Source organism: Struthio camelus, chromosome 2 (assembly GCF_040807025.1).
Source record: "Struthio camelus isolate bStrCam1 chromosome 2, bStrCam1.hap1, whole genome shotgun sequence".
Classification (NCBI taxonomy): Eukaryota; Metazoa; Chordata; class Aves; order Struthioniformes; family Struthionidae; genus Struthio; species Struthio camelus.
The window spans coordinates 63,555,994-63,572,861 of NC_090943.1; the positions used below are offsets into that span (position 1 = coordinate 63,555,994).

General features: G+C 38.8%; 1 protein-coding gene across 6 annotated transcripts in view; it reads left to right on the forward strand.

Moving 5' to 3' along the window:
- ADCY1 (adenylate cyclase 1) overlaps positions 1-16,868 on the forward strand; it is a 163,250-nt gene that overhangs the window by 132,830 nt on the left and 13,552 nt on the right. For 4 of the 6 annotated variants that reach the window (XM_068936073.1, XM_068936076.1, XM_068936077.1 and 1 more), the window contains 6 exons: positions 1,546-1,802; positions 2,440-2,570; positions 10,892-11,004; positions 12,214-12,360; positions 12,760-12,858; positions 16,574-16,688. In XM_068936073.1, the coding sequence (XP_068792174.1) occupies positions 1,546-1,802; positions 2,440-2,570; positions 10,892-11,004; positions 12,214-12,360; positions 12,760-12,858; positions 16,574-16,688 (862 nt within the window). Of the gene's footprint in view, positions 1-1,545; positions 1,803-2,439; positions 2,571-10,887; positions 11,005-12,213; positions 12,361-12,740; positions 12,859-16,573; positions 16,689-16,868 lie in introns of those variants that run through there. The other 2 variants (XR_011139776.1, XM_068936074.1) reach the window with 2 other exon arrangements.

The window sequence follows — 16,868 nt, forward strand, 5'->3', positions numbered from 1 at the left end:
AAGTACCACTATCTCCACCTGAAGACAGTGAAAATGAAATACAGACATTGTAAGGCCTAAGGCAACGTTGCACATCAGTAGAAGAACACAGACTAGAAATTAGAAGTTCTGACCTCCAGCAGACCTGTGGTCATTCAGTTTTACCTTAGAATACCTCATAAACGTAATTTACCCTTTAGTGAAGCAAAAATAGCCTGTAGCCACTGAAATGCTTAGGGGAAATGTGTAATCAGTAAAAATTATTAGTTTCCGCAAAATAATGCCTCTAGAATTCTCAGCTATGAGAGTTGCTAGGCGTTGAGATTTCACTTGTCTTGTTACACAGCAGATGGTGTTTTCCTGGATGGATTGCACATCGTTTACAAAGCCCTCGTGCATGCCTGTGTTTTCAGATGTCTTTAGTATGAACAGCATTTTTAAGAACACTGAACCAAATGACATTAAATGGATTTTTCGCTTCACTCTTTCTGATCTCATTTCGTATTATTAGCTGTTATGAATTTAACTCATATTATATCTATTACGTCTCATCTTTTTAAAAGACTGCACCTCCCTGTAAAGCATACTGCTTAATCATCCTTCAGGCTATCAGTTATTTCACAGCATGCTATAAAATTTCATCACCAGTGGTTAGGATGAAATAAAAAAGGTCTCGTAACACACTTCTGAAGAGATGCTTCATTACAGGTGGGGCTTATGTGGAGGTACCTGTTAAAATCAGTTTCATACTGCCATTCCGCTCTCCCCCTTTATGTTAACTCTTATCCTCTCCTTTGATAAAGGGCTGAACATTGGAGTGCAATTAAAACTGGAGCTCCAGGGACTTGCACTGTTTGCCATGGATTCCTCCCTTCCTTGCCTAACGGATCTGGGATGTGTATCTGATATTGCCTTTGGAAGAATAAGATCAAATTTCCCAGAGGAAATGCACCAATTTTTTTTTCCAGCCTAGGGAGGAGGTGGCGCTCCTTGGATATTTGAAATGGGATGGATAATTAAAGATGAAGCTTTGTATTAGAATCATGTGTCATAGGAGAAGCAGCTCTCAGGTGTAGAAAAGGCATTATTCATGCTTAGCTTGTCCATCAAAGATTAAAATATGTTTTTAGATTTGATTCATTGACATTGGAATTACTTGTTCAGTCTATAAAACAAACACAATTATTTCTGTCATTTATGCAAGAACTTTTCTCACCCAAATAGCCACAATGTTTACTGAAGTGTTTTACTTTAGGAGAAAGATGTTGGCTTTAGAACTTCTTGTTTTTGAGCACTGAAAGGGAAACTATTTGACTAAGCCCAGACTTTAATTGCTTGGCCTTGCTGGCATCTAATGAACAAAGAGTGTGTCTCCCACCTAAAACTGAGTACACTGTTCCAGGAAAAGGAGGGAGATTCTGTTAAAGCAGAGAGCTGGCTATCTGAGAACTCCACAGCCATGTTTTCCCAGTTAGAAATGAACTACAGTCAGCCTCCATGGCAACTGCCTTTCTGAGTATTTCATAGTTAACTTTCTCCCTTTCTCTCCTCCACTGTCCTTTCTAGGTTGGCTGCATGCCTTGGGTTTGGAATACGAATTCCAGCAGTTCCATAGTTATCATTTCTCCTGGCGGAACAAACAAAACGATGAACGAACTTCCATGTGACACGGCCCACTATGCTTTCCTTTCCTGCGTAGTGGGGACTCTCACCTTGGCAATATTTCTGCGAGTATCTTCCTTGCCAAAAATGATCCTCCTGCTTTTTGTTACAATTTTGTACATAGTTATTCTGGAACTCAGTGGTTACAGAAAAGCAGTGGGGTAAGTGTCTTGCAAAGCTAAAGCGATGAATGTTTCTGTATAGACAGTCACAAGATTGGCTGTTCATCTGTGACCTGTTCTCTAGCAATCTGTGCCTGCGTTAGGGCTATATATTTGTTAGTGCCTGAGAAATACTTGACCCTTCATCTCTCAGCAATTGTAGGATCTAGCAATACTCATCAACAGGGGATCAGTTCTTGGGAATGAGCAACTGCCCTCCCTGTTATTCTGTAATTTTCTCCTAGCATAACTCAGCTGATCACACTGCAGTCTGATTCTAGTATGAAATGGAAAAAAAACTGTTATAACCTTCACTTCCATATTTTACAAGCCCTCAGCCACTTCCAATTTCATTTAAGCTTTTGAGGTTTTGAATTTTTTATATCCCTAATTAAAAGTATGCGCACACATTACAAAAATGCATATTAGGACAAGTTCCTCGAGAAGCTGAATGTCGATAGGATGCAGTGATCAGATTTACTGTCACCTATGCCCCTGTCTGTATGAGCCTGTTCAGAAAAGGCTAGCAATTAGGGGGTCCCTGCTTGTTTCAAACTAAAGATTTGATATTAAAAATATCCAATATTTGGTATTTAAAAACCTGCAATAACCTGTTTGCTTTCCTTTTATCTTAAAGGGGTGGCTCCTTTTATATGCGTGGCTATGAACCAATACTAGCCATTTTGCTGTTTTCTTGTGCTTTGGCACTGCATTCCAGGCAGGTGGACTTGAAGTTACGTCTGGACTACCTCTGGGCTGTGCAGGCAAGTCTCAGGACTTTTCTTTCCAGTACTCCCATCCACAAAATGCTATCTGATTTTTTTTTTTTTGAAACCGTTTCCAGGATAAGTTGCTTGGACAAAAACACTTTCAAGACCTTTCATATTTGTTGAGGTTTACAGTGGGAAACTTATTGCAGCTTTCCTTCCATAGACCTATAAAAGACATTTGCTTTGGAGAAGTGATTTTGTTTGTTTGTTTGTAGTTGTTCCATAACAGTACATCGTTAATGAGGTAATACGTTTATATCTAAAGTACATTATGAATAAAAAGAATTTCAAACATGGGAATTTGACTATTAGCGACAGAAACTTGAGAAAGACAAATTAATTCTATTTTTGTTTATTTTGTCTTATGATGCAAAAATGGGTAGAAAGAAGTTGATGTTCAGTTAAACTGAAGACTAGCAAACAAAATTGATAAAAAGAGATACTTATATACCCATTATGGAATAAGACTATGGAACTTTTTCCCAAAGGAAGATCAGAAACTTATTTAGACACCAAGAATGTGGATCATTTTGAAGAAAAAATATTTTTCTTGATTAGCATAGGTACAGCAAAAATTATGAAAACTATAGTAAGTGTAAGCAGGGGCTTCAGAAAATGTCTGGCTACCTTCCCCTAACCGGCTGTCACCAGAGTGTTTGACACTGGCCACTGTGGAAAGCAAAGTTGGAGAAAAAGGAAGTTTGTTTTAATGGAATTTGGAAGTTGCCTATAGGATAAATCTTACATTCTTGTGTTTTCTAGAGGTCACCTCCTGTTCTCACCTACCCTGTTAACTGTGTTGTTAAGAGGACTGTCTGGAGGACAGAGGACTCTGGATTTACAGAGGGCTGTATAAATCACCACAGTGCTTGCTTTTACATGTGAGAACAAGACTGTAACACATGGGTTAAATACATCCCTGACTTTTCTATCTTGCTTAGGATGGAGAAATCAGGAGATTTCAGCTCTATAATCTTTTACTCTCAAAGCTTTTCTACTTAACAGTTAAGTTCTGTTGGGCTATTTTGTTTGCTTTGATGCCCAGGACCATGTCCACCTCCTTTATGATTTAAGTTTATCTTGTTCTATAATTACGGTGGACTCTGTGCTGTTTAACTTAGTCAACAACGCATGACCACTTCATTTCATTTTTGTCCTATGACCCACAGTATTGATAGGTGCTGTGCATGACAGCCTCAGAAGTTTGTTGGACCAACTGATAATAGTCTTTGCTTGTTGTGGTGCCAAATATTGTTTTCAGGAGGAAAATAATATCCCCTGACTTTGCAACTCAGTGCAGCACATGACTAGAATTACTGGAGAGCAGCTGCCTTTATGTAGGCTGGCATATGGTGGAGGTTTGAGAGCACCAGCTGATTGACGACTCTGAGCCCTAGGTATGCAAATATGTATTTCTAGCCAAGAAGTACAGTAACAAGTGGGAAGATACTGCTTTGCTATCCTATTGCTTGTCCATAAGTCAATAGTGAATTAAATGCTGTTCGTCATTGCAGCTACCATGATTTGCATGGTGAATTGCGCATCCCTAAGGACCATGCTGCGTAAAGATCCTTAGTTTTAAATTATAAATTAATAAGTTATGAAAATTCAAGTGCAGGAAACTAATGGGAGGCTTGCCTCCTGAAAGAGCAGAACTGGATAATAGTGAAGCAAGACATAGGAACTTTCTCCGTTTTCTTGGAGCCAGGTTATACAGAAATGCCTAGTAATCTACCACAATCTTTAAAACCATTATGCACTTACTCCGAAGGATAATAAAGGGAGTTAAGACATACGGATACCTATCAAATTTCAGTAATGTCCATCAGCATCTTCAGGTACCTAGAAAACTTTAATTCAAAAAGGGCTTTTCGTCCTTGAAGATAGAATGCAGTTTTCAGATCTCCTCAATTACAAAACGGGTACTTAAGTGATACCATCCTGTCTGTGAGATTTGCATGATAAAATCAGAAAGAAAAAAATTAGTGTAGGTAGGAAATTCAGAATTAGGGATCATCATAACTGCCACTCTTTGAAATCAGTGCCCTGGGTGTTTGCTCGGCCTATTTACCAATCTAGGCACCACTCCTTTGTTCTCCTTGATTCTCCATGGAAGATCTACTCTATGCACGATAAATAATGGTGGATACTGTATTGTAAAGTTTGTTGAACTGTTTTCCACTCTGTGTACCAGGTGGACATGATACTGAATACTAGGGCTAGTAAATGCATTATAGTGGTAGTTATAAAATTGCTTATGGTGCTTAGCTGTTCAAATGAATAAGTAAAAAACATGATCTTTGTTCAAATTAAGTTCTTTGGCATAATAACCTGAGTATTAAAAGCTCTGTGTAGACTGTTAGTAGGAAGTATCTATATTTTCAGACTGCCTCTGAATAATTGTCTGGTTCCAAGCTACTAACGGTTTAATAATCTTTAAGAGGAGATAAGGAAGAAAGAACCATACTGAGAGACAATTTTCTCTGGTTGCTGGATTCCAGGATACCTATATGGAGTTTCCAGAATCTCTGCGTACGGTTTAACAATATCCCTTGTTGTTTTTTTCTGTGGCTGCAGTATTACTTTTCTCTGAAGTATGTGGGCTTTACTGGGTTACATTTTTCAAAGTAGAAGTTTTAGCAACACCATTTCCTAGTCCACAGGGACCATGGAGAATTTCTTCCATTTTTACAGAGTGAGTTTGCTGGTTCTTTGTGCAAACACTGAATTCCACAAGCTACTGATAGAGCTGAAGACTCCCATCTCCCAGCTGATGCTATAAGAAAAGATTTATGAGAGGCTACCGTGGATTTTAGGAAGTTTCTCTGATGTTGGCTTTCAGCTGGAAGAACTTCAGCCTCAAGGGCTGTTCTGGAAATGGGAAGCACTTTGTTCGCTTAGCTTTAGTAAGGTTCATTGTGGGGCTAATCCTGTAAAATGTTCTCAGATGAACAAATCCGTATGTGGCATAAGCTGCAATATAAAGGATTTTGGAGATTTTTTTTATTTTTTTTTTTACTTCATCCTGAACAACAAACAGTTTAGTACTAACTAAATGATATTTTAAACATCAAAACTATCCTGAAAGTAATGCCATTAGGATAAGAATATATAGATAGATTATCTGTGCTCAGCAAACAGGAGCTAAGGTCTGAGGAAAACCCATTTCCACAAACTTTATCTTAGCCCACATAGCTGCAGTTGCAGCATCAGGAAAAAAATATTTTGAGAAAAAGCAGATTTAAGAAAAGCAAAACTTAGTTTAAAATGATGCTTTTCAAGCAAAAGTTAATGTAATGCACTTGCATCTAGGTCACATAACCAGAACGGGGATAATACAGTGTGATTTATGCACATCATTTGAAGAATACATTTTGTGACTGATGACAAGTTGTTAAAACATTTATGTGTGTTCTTACTATTCACGTATCATGGGTCATATAGGTTCTTGTTGTTTCTGTTACTTCTATTCTGTGCTAAGTTTAACTGTTCCAAATATCACAGTATTTTCTTTTTGTAAAAAAACTGCTTTTTTAACAGGCAATGGGACAGGAATACAAGTTTCTACGCAAAATGGTTGAGTAACTTTACATACTTCATTGTGAATAGCAAATAGAGGAGCATTTTCCTTATTTGTGACTGATAACGTTGCTTAGACAATTTATACAACAAAATTAGAAAAAATTGACAAATAAATACAAGTAACAGGTTTGTGAAGAAGGTAAAACCACCAAAAAATGGAGTTGCTTATCCAAGATTTGTCAGGGGAGGAAGATAAGAATAATTATATGCCATGAGTGATTGTTATATTCTTTAGGGAATAGTAGAATATCGTTCAGCTGTCTTTTCTAATCCATGACAGCTGTACGAAATATTTGCTCTGCAATCTGCAGGCCATAATTTCAAGGCTTGCTCACGCTCCGTGTTTAAGATGTGGCCAGATCATGAGTCTCTTTCCTGTGGATTTAGTGCCCCCTTCAGGTAAAGTGATGTTTCTGAGGCACTGGTGCCCAGTTTCTTTTTAGCTGTGTCTTGGGTTTTGATGAGGTAACTCTTTAGTCAGTGACATTGCTACAGCGTTTTTATGCCTATTTAATAATCACCTGATATCTCAGGTGATAGACTAGTTATGTTCACTTCTTGAATATAGAACGTGTAACGAGTTCTCGGCATTGTCAAATAGTGGTTTGTTATGTGACTGTATAAAACGTGGTAGGCGCTTATCACATTAATGCTGTAGTACCAAGGAACACGTTAAATTTTATAACCAAACCTGAAGCAAAAACCAAGCCTGCTTTTAGATACTGCAGTTCTTCAAATACAGTAAGCTCTGTATAATGACTTAGCTGCCATGAATGCCAAACAGGCAAAAGCAGAACATTAAAAATGATGTCTCTCATTCCTTTGGAGTTTCCTTCTTGTGCATTTTCACAGTATTCTGCCTTGTTTTTTTAGCTAGCAGCTATTGCATAAATATCATGCTGGCAGCTTTCTTGAATTAACCAATAGAAATAGGGACAAATAGAGGAAGATTTGGATGCTATTTAGCTGTCTGGCTAATATTTCCACCAGGAATGTAAATATATGTGATCTCTGTTACTCTAATCTTTTTTTCTGCAGCCCCACATACTCCTTCTTCCTTCTCAGTGTCTGTCTTGCCTGGGAAGGGGTGATGCCTACACATTCCCTTATCTCAGCGCCTCAAAGAGTAGGCACTAGGAGTTCATGAGTCACAAGAAGGGAAGACAGTTTTCATTTGCATTCCCCTGAAGGGTGGAAAGCAGAAAGCCAGAAAAAAAGACCAGAATATATAAGTAAGCAGCTTACTTTCTTCTCCATAGGGCCTGGAGATAGGGAATTTTAGAGTCCTCACTGCTGAACGAAATCAAATATTTTTGTACCTCCCCTTCACTTCTTAGCTTCCCTTGCAGCGGACATGGGGGAATCATTCCTCTTTTCCCAGGCAACTCCTGAGGAGGTGCATGTGAGATCCATCTTAGGCAGTGCAGGAAGAGAAGATATTCAAATTCTGTGCAGTATTAGAGAAAAGGTACTCTTCAGTTCGCTTTCCTGGCAGGCCTTTTTATTAAACTTGGAATTATCCACACTAACTTCAGAAATTTGGCACATCTACGTGGCATAAGTAAATTCATGCAGAGACTCTAGTCTAGGTACCAGCAGCAATATAGCAGTATTAACCCTGTTTGCTACCATTCAAGAGCCTTCCATTATCTTAAGGGGCTTCATATCCTTTCTGGCAATTGAAACTTCTCAGAGTCAAAATTTTACTTAACATTTTGGCATCCAAAAAGCGGAAGAGAGGCTTCCTAGGTGTACTGCAAATGTAGCGTTCTACCACGTTTCATAGCAATGGTGACATTCATGATGCCCTTCCCTGCTCTTAGAGGATTTCCTCTTTTTAATCAACAACCTTTCAGTCATGTCTTGGTGGCTCGGTTTGAGCCATTAGCTCTTCACCCAAGAGCTCAGTCTCAGCTTCTCAGACGTGGCTGTGGTCCCATCTTTAGGAGCATTGTCACATCCATACCTGAGCACGCATAGTGGTATCGTTGGCATCTCGCTCACAGTAGTTTCATGATTATGTTGAAGAGAAGTGCGGCAGAGACGAGAAGAAAAGCCATCAATGTTTTCTAAATTTATGCCAGAAGGAAATGCCTGGAAAGCCAGTAGGCTGGACTGTCCTTTCTCCCCTATTTTCTGTGGGTGTATTAGAAAGATTTCTTATTTTCTTGTGGCTGGACAGAAGTCCAGCACCAAGAGCAAGGTCACAGGGAGATAACGTTTCAGTGCTGGCAGCTTTGTCCTTGTGCTGTGGCTTTTTCTGAACCCTTTATTGTGAATCACCCACAATGTTAGGAAATGCCACACATTACTGAAGAACTTTCTCAGTCATTTCATCCAAATGAAAAGTCTTGGTCCATGACTGGGCAAGGCAGAAGAATCCGATCGCACGCTTCTAGCTCAGAAGTGGACACTAAATACCAGCAATTGAGTAATTTTGCTGTCCATGCTCCGTCAAACTGGTTACTCCACTTACAAGCCCTTGCTGGACTACTCTGACTTGTTATCTTTATGTCCTACCCCGAAGCTGAAGCTGTATTGTTCCCTAGGCTCCTGTTCTGCCTCGTATTGTATTGGGAGCTGCAGATCAGTATCCCTCAAACGTCCCTAGGACAAAGATAACAAAAGAGATCTTATTTAAAAAATAGAGGAATACACAGGCATATGCCAAACCCAAACTGGAATTTGATTCAGAGCCTGAATTCAAGAATTCACAAATCTCATTGCTGTAGTCAGAATCAAACTCCCCATTTCCAGTATGTTGCAAAAACTGAATTGTAAATTTGGTTTGGATTTTCAGTCGGAAAAAGCTTTTCAGTTTTACTATTAAAACATTTAAATTCCAACAATAAGATTACACAATGCAGGGGGCCATTGCACACATTTACAGACAACAATAAATCAGAGGCAGGTTTTATACCTCCAAAATAGAGGAAAAGAAGGATTTTAAGGAAATAGCATACAGAATTTAAGCAGCAAAAAAAGTGTCAAGAAAACACCTCACAGGCAGGAAACAGATACTTACTTAGAATACAGATTGCAGGCATATTCCTTGCAGGGCTTAACTGCTATTTAATGGTTACTGATATTTCATCTCTGGAATAAATTATAATTCTTATTATGCAAATTAGAGGAGAAGCTGATAATTTATTTTAAAAGGGCGTGTTTCCTGAAGAAATTACATTTATAAAACCAGTTTTATTTCAGCATTTTTTTCATGTAAAGAATTTTAAGAATGTAAAAGAAAACTGTCAGGCAAAGTGGCATCACTGTGTCATGTGAATAAAAAGGATTGTCCCAAATTTTTATCATGAAAAACAAAAATTACTGTCTTGTCCTCAGAGTTTTAAACTCTTAGAAAAACTAAAAAAAGTTTTTCACATGAAAAGAGAATACACAGGCGTGAGATGACTGGCTTTCTCCTACTTAGACAGGAATGGATAGTGAGAAAAGTATGTGGACTTTGCAATAGATCAGGATAGCAAATTCTAGATAGAAAGGGACACAAACAAAGATTAGAATAGATCCTTAAGTGGTTTATGAGTCTTAGTTTCACTGATACCACCTGAGAATTTGGCCTTCCAGTCTTCTGCTGACTGTAACTAAATAAACAAAATTATATTGGGATTACTGCAGAAGATTTGTGTTACAATTCCGTGAGTGTGATTGAAGAGCAAAGAACAAAACTATCTTTGCTGTGATTTCCATGAGATGAATTGTACAGTACTAATCGAGCGTTTTCTAGATGAAAATGAGAATTTGGGGCCCAAAGTCACTCTGATAACAAGGAGTAGATCCTAGAAAAATAGTTTTGCAGTAGAGTTTACGAAGGACGAGTCTGGAATTTGCAAACCTAGGTGCCCCAAATGCAGTCTCTAGATTTTTATTTTTTTTTATTATTAAGGTATCTAATTTTCAAAATTACTCCCTAATCTCTAGCTCCCAATGACTCCTGTGAATCAGGTAACCTAAATGTGACACCAGGACCTTGGGTTAAGTACCCCAAATTTGTTCACTCCCAGATGCTCTTCCTGAATATTATCATTCACGAGAATGGCAGAACCCCTGTTGCTTTTGCCTATAGGAATTTCTGTGCACAGGAATTGTACGTGCGTCCGTAACAAGTACCAGGGGTAATTAAAGTCACCTCTAAAAATGCATACTATTTCTATCAAAATCACTTTAAAAATTGCATATCTTTCTTAAGGATGCTCAACTGTAAAAACAGTACTCTCTGTTGAAGCTACTGTCTCATCGAATCCATTTCACTGAAAAATGATACGGGTTTGCTTAAAACACTGGTGATTCTCCAGGCTTCTTTTTTTGAAAGGTGGATCAAATTCTGCTGTTATTGGTTCGATCCTTACTGAGAAAAAATAATGGGCCTCCAAGGCCAATGTGACTTAGGTGAGAATATTCCAGCTTTTTAGTCTATAAAAATATCAGGTGGGGCCTATTTAAAAGAACGGAGGTCCATGGGAGATGCCAGTACACTTAGCTGATCAAGCCCTACAAATAGTGATTTCCTAGTGACTCCAGCTTGAATTAATAAGGCCTTTAAGGGATTTTGTCGCGGAGGTAAAGACATGGTGTAGGAGAATTGTTCCCCCTCTGCTTCAGAGGTATTATTTTCCCAGTTTAATTTCAAAGCATGGAGTAATAGAAGCTATTTGATGGCTTTAGATAACTTTTTCCTTTTTGGAAAGATTTTTCTTTTTCCTTTGTCCCAACAGGCAGAAGAAGAGAGAGATGATATGGAGAGAGTCAAGCTGGACAATAAAAGAATTCTCTTCAACCTGTTGCCAGCACATGTTGCACAGCACTTTCTTATGTCTAATCCAAGGAATATGGTAAGCCAAGATAAAATTTAAATACATGAGAATGTTGTATGGGCGTGGCCCTGTGTAGCTTAGGTCACCTTTCAACTGTGTTTTCAAGAAAACGTTGGAATTTTTAAAGTATCATTCATGTTAAAATGAGTAGGTTTGTAAAAACTTGTGTTCAGAAATTAGATCAGGGTTATCTCTGTAGAGTCCTCCTCCTTCTGTGAAGGATTTTAATAAGTTATTGTTTAAGTGAATGTTGTGTCATTCAACATCAATTCAGCCGAGTGCCTACCTGCAAGTGAGCAACTTCCTTTTCAATCAAATCAAAAGACTTGAGCTTCTTACAGTATTTCACAGAGTTCAGTTTTGCTCTGGATGGTGAAGTGTGTGAATTGCCAGGCGCTTCCATCGGAACCGCTCTAGTTCTGAAAATATGCTTCCATTACAAAACCCATCAGTTTAAAATTAAGGAATTGTACATCCCCAAGGAAGATGTAGTAGCTTTAATCTCTAAGGCTGCGGTGACTCGTTCAGGACAGTGTCATCAGGGTCCTTCTAAGAGAGGCTGCAGTATATGGCGAGGCCATGATGGCCATGACGCTGCTTTTTCAAGTGATAGGTCTCTCTGCTTGAGAGTTTGGCCAAGTGTATTTGAACCATAGAAAAGTGGTTTTACTTTCTGTGAGCTCTCCAAATTCTTACTCAGAAGCCTTATAATGCAGAATATGTGGTTAATGCCAAATCCAGGACTCTGCAACTCAGAGGAGAAAGAGGTAAAGGAGCAAGGCTGATTTTGTACCACAGGGAGAAGAAGAAGAAGAAGAAGAAGAAGAAGAAGAAAAAAAAAAAACTGTTCTGCCTTCTATTTTAGTTTTAAAACAAAACTGGGAAAACCTAATGAAATGTCTCATACAGTAAAAAAGTTCTAAAACTGTTCAGACTTTCTATTTCCTGCTACATTTTCATTCAGTATTTCCTTGCCTAAGCAGTGAGAAACACTAAGTTGACTAAAATGGATTTGATAACTTAACCATTAATTTTCAACTGTGTTTTTCAAGGGAGGGAGCCTGCAACTCCTGTTGTTTGCTTTCTCTCTAGCAAAAGTGATGGCTTTTGTCCTAGCTAGCAAAACAACCTCTCTCATTGCTTAGCACTAGAATAGATATGGTGATAATCTTGTCTATTTTAGATTAATCTTTTTAAATAAAAATTATATCTGTTCATGAACTGCAGGACCTTTATTACCAGTCATATTCACAAGTGGGAGTGATGTTTGCTTCCATCCCAAATTTCAATGATTTCTACATCGAACTGGATGGCAATAATATGGGAGTGGAGTGTTTACGCCTGTTAAATGAGATTATTGCTGATTTTGATGAGGTAAGGTCTAAATGCATTGTCTTTTGACCGTAGGAGTTCTACCAGACTCTGTAAAGAAGGATTATTTATAGAAATTCGGGTTACTTTGCACTTCCTAATAAAATACTTCTGTGAACTTCCTAATTAATGGGAGTGGGTGTCCAGTGGGCCTCCCTAAGAGTTTGTTTTGTACTTTTAGGCACTTAAATCGGCCCTCAAATTTCTCTAATATGTGTAGTCTATGTGTAGAGTCTTTAAAATGCAAATTACTCATAATTTCCCCAATGACATCAAAGTGAGAAAGCCTCAACTTACCAGAAAAAAGTATGGTTTAATCAACTGTGCACATATTATCTGATAACTATGGTTGTTTGTCTAAAATATTATGTAATATTTAACAGTTTTATGTTTTAAACAAAGCTTATGGACAAAGAATATTATAAGGACATAGAAAAGATCAAGACAATTGGAAGTACGTATATGGCAGCTGTGGGACTTGTACCTACTTCGGGAACTAAGGTAAGTAGACCTTACACAACTGTCATTTGTGGTGGACAAACGGTGCTCCTCCAATTTCCGGAGGAACATGTGAAATACATCCAGTTCCATATGATTATGTACATTTGTTTTAATTCGTTGCAACAGCTTAAATATGAAATTCAAATAGCAGTAGCGTGCAAATAAAAGTTGCTCTCCTGGCAGCTGTTCATCGGGCTGAATTTGGGATTTGATTTGTCTGTAGCTCTGGATTCTCAGCAAATTGTTTTAAAAAGCTCCTAAGTCAGAATGTTCGTATTTTAAACCTGGCATCAGAGATGACCTTGTAAGATGCCGGGCAAGGGAGAATCCAGATGTAATGTATTGCTGCTAAACGAACACAAAAATATTAACATGTGGTGGGGTTTTTTTTGTTTTTTTTTTTTTTTAAACATTGCAATCTGGGAGCGTTCTGTAGTCAAAGCAAACGGCCTCCTACACTCCCATCACAGACCGACCCCCGTCACAGACGGGAATTTAGTGCTAGATACATTACTGCATTTTATCCCAGCCCCTCCAAATTAGCTCTTCTTTGTCTCCACTGCTCCATTCTCTTTATTCCTTTAATGACTCAGCAACAACAAAGTCAGAGTAATTTCAGAGCTGCTAGGTCTGGGGCACAGTTCCCCATCTGTCTCCTCATTACTGCTCCTGTGCATGTTTCCCACCTTAAGTTCGGGTCTGGGGATCTCCTAAATTTGCATGCAGCATCTTGAATGGCAGTGAACCCTGTGCGCAGTGTACAGAATTGACTGTATACAGAGCATTATATAAATTAATAATGCAAGTAAGCCAGTGAAAATGAGAGCAGTCCACGTCCTCGGTCTGCCCAGAACTGCCAGAGGCTTCTCCCCTGCTCTGAAGTGCAAGCACATATGTTGCAGAGGTATGGCTGATTCGTACGGTTAAGCATTGCAAAATAACACTGAATTAAAGGGCAAAAGCAAAAAAGGGCCGGAAGACAGCCTGTGAACTTCCTAGCAACAATTATCCTTCTTAAGTAAATGAAAAATAAGGACACATCGGAATCAACTGTTAGAATCATGTAGTATATCGCATACAACTAACTTTCTGGTCTGCAGGGTATCTAGAACTGATGCTTTTTTGGTATCATTCTTAGCTTAGAAATCTAGACATTGCAAAAAGTGTTTTTTAAACATTTTATTTATGTGGAAATGTTTGTCTCCTGGGTCCTGAGAGAGGAAAAAGAAAAGATCCTTTTAATTTTGTTCAGTGTGGTGTCAGACAAACAGGCAAAGGCATGCCTGTGTGTCTGCTATAAATGCTCTTTGAACTATAATCTTGAAAACAAGTGTGTTATTGGGTAACTTTGGCAGCATATGTTCCAAAACCTAAACATGTTTATCTCATGCGTTTTATAGTTGCTAACTGAAGGGTCAGCTGAGTTAGTCCAGTCCTGAAGATACCACTCTAAGCTTATGACGGTAATGCATTTTAAATCACTGCAGAAGGTCTCTGCACAGGACTCTGCCTTTCTCTGAATTTTAAGGGGCCAATTTTGATCTTTTCTGTATAGGTAGAATTTATTTAATGTTCCATATTCCAGAAAAGCTAAAGCTCTGGTATAATAACAGCTAATATTTTTGACTACAACTTAGATTTTCATCTCTTCTGTGCTCTCTTCTTACTGCTTGTGTGACACAAACAAGTAGAAGTTATCCACCTCGTGTGGGCAGTTTCCTGCTAAGTCTTCCGCATACAGCAGGGTATTAGAAATATGGTAATCCAGGGTAGCTCGACAGAGTAGGTGCGCTTAGCTGTGTTCCTAACCGAGAATACTTGTGCACATAACAACCAGGTGACTGTAATAAATTTATATTGCCTCTGTCAGAATGGTTTTGCTGCGATGCTCTGGGCAGTCTTTCCAATAACTATTCCTCTGAAATATTAAATAAATAACTGCTTGCCAGTTACACCGCCACGGCAGCACACAAACCAAGCTCCTTGTAGACCTATAGCTTCTTTCTGAACGTGGAGCCCTTTGAAATTATGTCTGTGTTTTGAGCAAGGGTCCCAACTTTGCGGGGTTCTTCAGCGGGGTTTCAAAAGAATTTGGTGGTGATCCTTTTGAGAGATGTCCGTTGCTTGACGTTCATCCCATATTTGTCACCAATCCTCTCTCCTGCCAGCATGTAGGGTATTGCAGGCAACCAAAGTTTGCATGAGGCAGCAAAGAGGTTAAAGGAAAAGGAATATAAAGAACAGTAGAGGATTAAAGAAAACTGTAGAATCCTCCCTCTTCCTCCTCCGGATCTTTCAGTATTCTTCACCATCTCTGTTGCAAGTGTGGCCGTCAGCGCTTCTCACTTTAAATTTAACTCCTGTTCTTCCTTTGTCTTGGTTGGGCTGGAAAAGAGTGGAGTTAGCTGACATTATAAGATACGGGATGCCAGAGAGCCAGGCAGGTATTTAAAAATGTCCTTCCTAAAACCTGGGAGTGGCCCAAGGCTGGCTTTCATCATTTTTTGTTAAAGCTTTGCTCTAATTTTTAAAAATTTCCCAGCCACTTGAAGGATCCCTTTCTAGCTGAGCCAAATAAAGCAAATAGCAACTTGTTTCTCAGGTTCCTCAGTGACTCTCGGCTACTCCAGTTATAAAATCTCACCATCATGACAACAACCCAGAGAGCTCTCATCTCATGCCAGCTGCCACAGCCCTGTTGTGCAACATCCTACTGAAGCTATGCTGCCACTGACCTGGCATTGCTTTCACCATCTCCTACCTTTAGCCCACTTTCACTTTGCAAAGCTGTTCAAGAATTCATATTTATTATTCGAGTAAGAGCATAACAGAAGAGCACCCATACTGCGTCAGGTCAAAGGTCTGTCCTAGTAACGTGTCTTTACTAGCCAGCAGTAGCTCCTGAGGGAAGGACATAAGTAACAGGACACATGCAAATCTTTATTTTCCACCTTCTAACAATGTGCAGCTTAAGAAGTTCCAGAGGTGAAGGTAGTATCTTTTTAATACCTTATAACAGATATTACTTCCACAAATATAGTCTAATTATTTCTGAATCTAGCTAAACTGGGATCCATAGTAGCCTCTGACACTACTTAGACTATAGCTATAAAAAGTATTTCTTTGTGAACATTTTTTTAAGCTTGATACTTTATCGTTTCATTTGGTTCCTTATGATTCTTTTGCTGTACTTCATTTAGGTATGTTTCATAACAAATCACTTCAGCTCGCCTGGAAAGGAAAGAAAATAGGGGTATTCTGCATCCCATGGGATTAAACATAACAGGAGTTTTGTCAATGGGAACAGCATGCACCCCATGGAGCTAAGACCTAGAAAAAGCCCCAAAGGGAGAAGAGGGCAGAAACTATAGTTATTAATAATCACTAGGCAAAGCAGTTTTGTAAGAAAGCAGGTTGTATTCCCTGCCATGTTCACAACAAACATCTGCAGCTCTCTAGCAACAGAAACACTTTACCACGGGAACTTTGCTTTCCATTCTTCCCAGAAATCGAAAAGAGAAAAAAAAATTCAGTACTTGAGAAAAGAATGCATGTGCTCTAGCCACCATCGAAAGTTCCTTTTCACAATCAGCAAAATAGGTTAGATTCCTTTCCTAAGCCATCCCGTCTGAGCCTTTCATTGTTTTTCAGTTCAGTATTTCACCTGATTCTAAACGTCATGCAAATCTAATGTACAACATTATTTTGTATCTAGGCTAAAAAATCAATTTATTCCCATCTGAGTACACTGGCAGATTTTGCAATAGAGATGTTTGACGTTCTTGATGAAATCAACTATCAGTCTTACAACGACTTTGTCCTACGAGTTGGTAAGTCACGTTTCTACAGTTATCCCGCAAGTGGAACAGTGTTGTGTGTTGGCTTTCCCTGTGCCCTCTGCAAAGGATTGCCTATCCTGCACGCTTGAGTAAAACTGAAAAGCCTCCTTTAGTGCAAGATGTACATCCATATAGAAGATAAGCAGGCTTGGATGGTGGGCATCAGTTTTA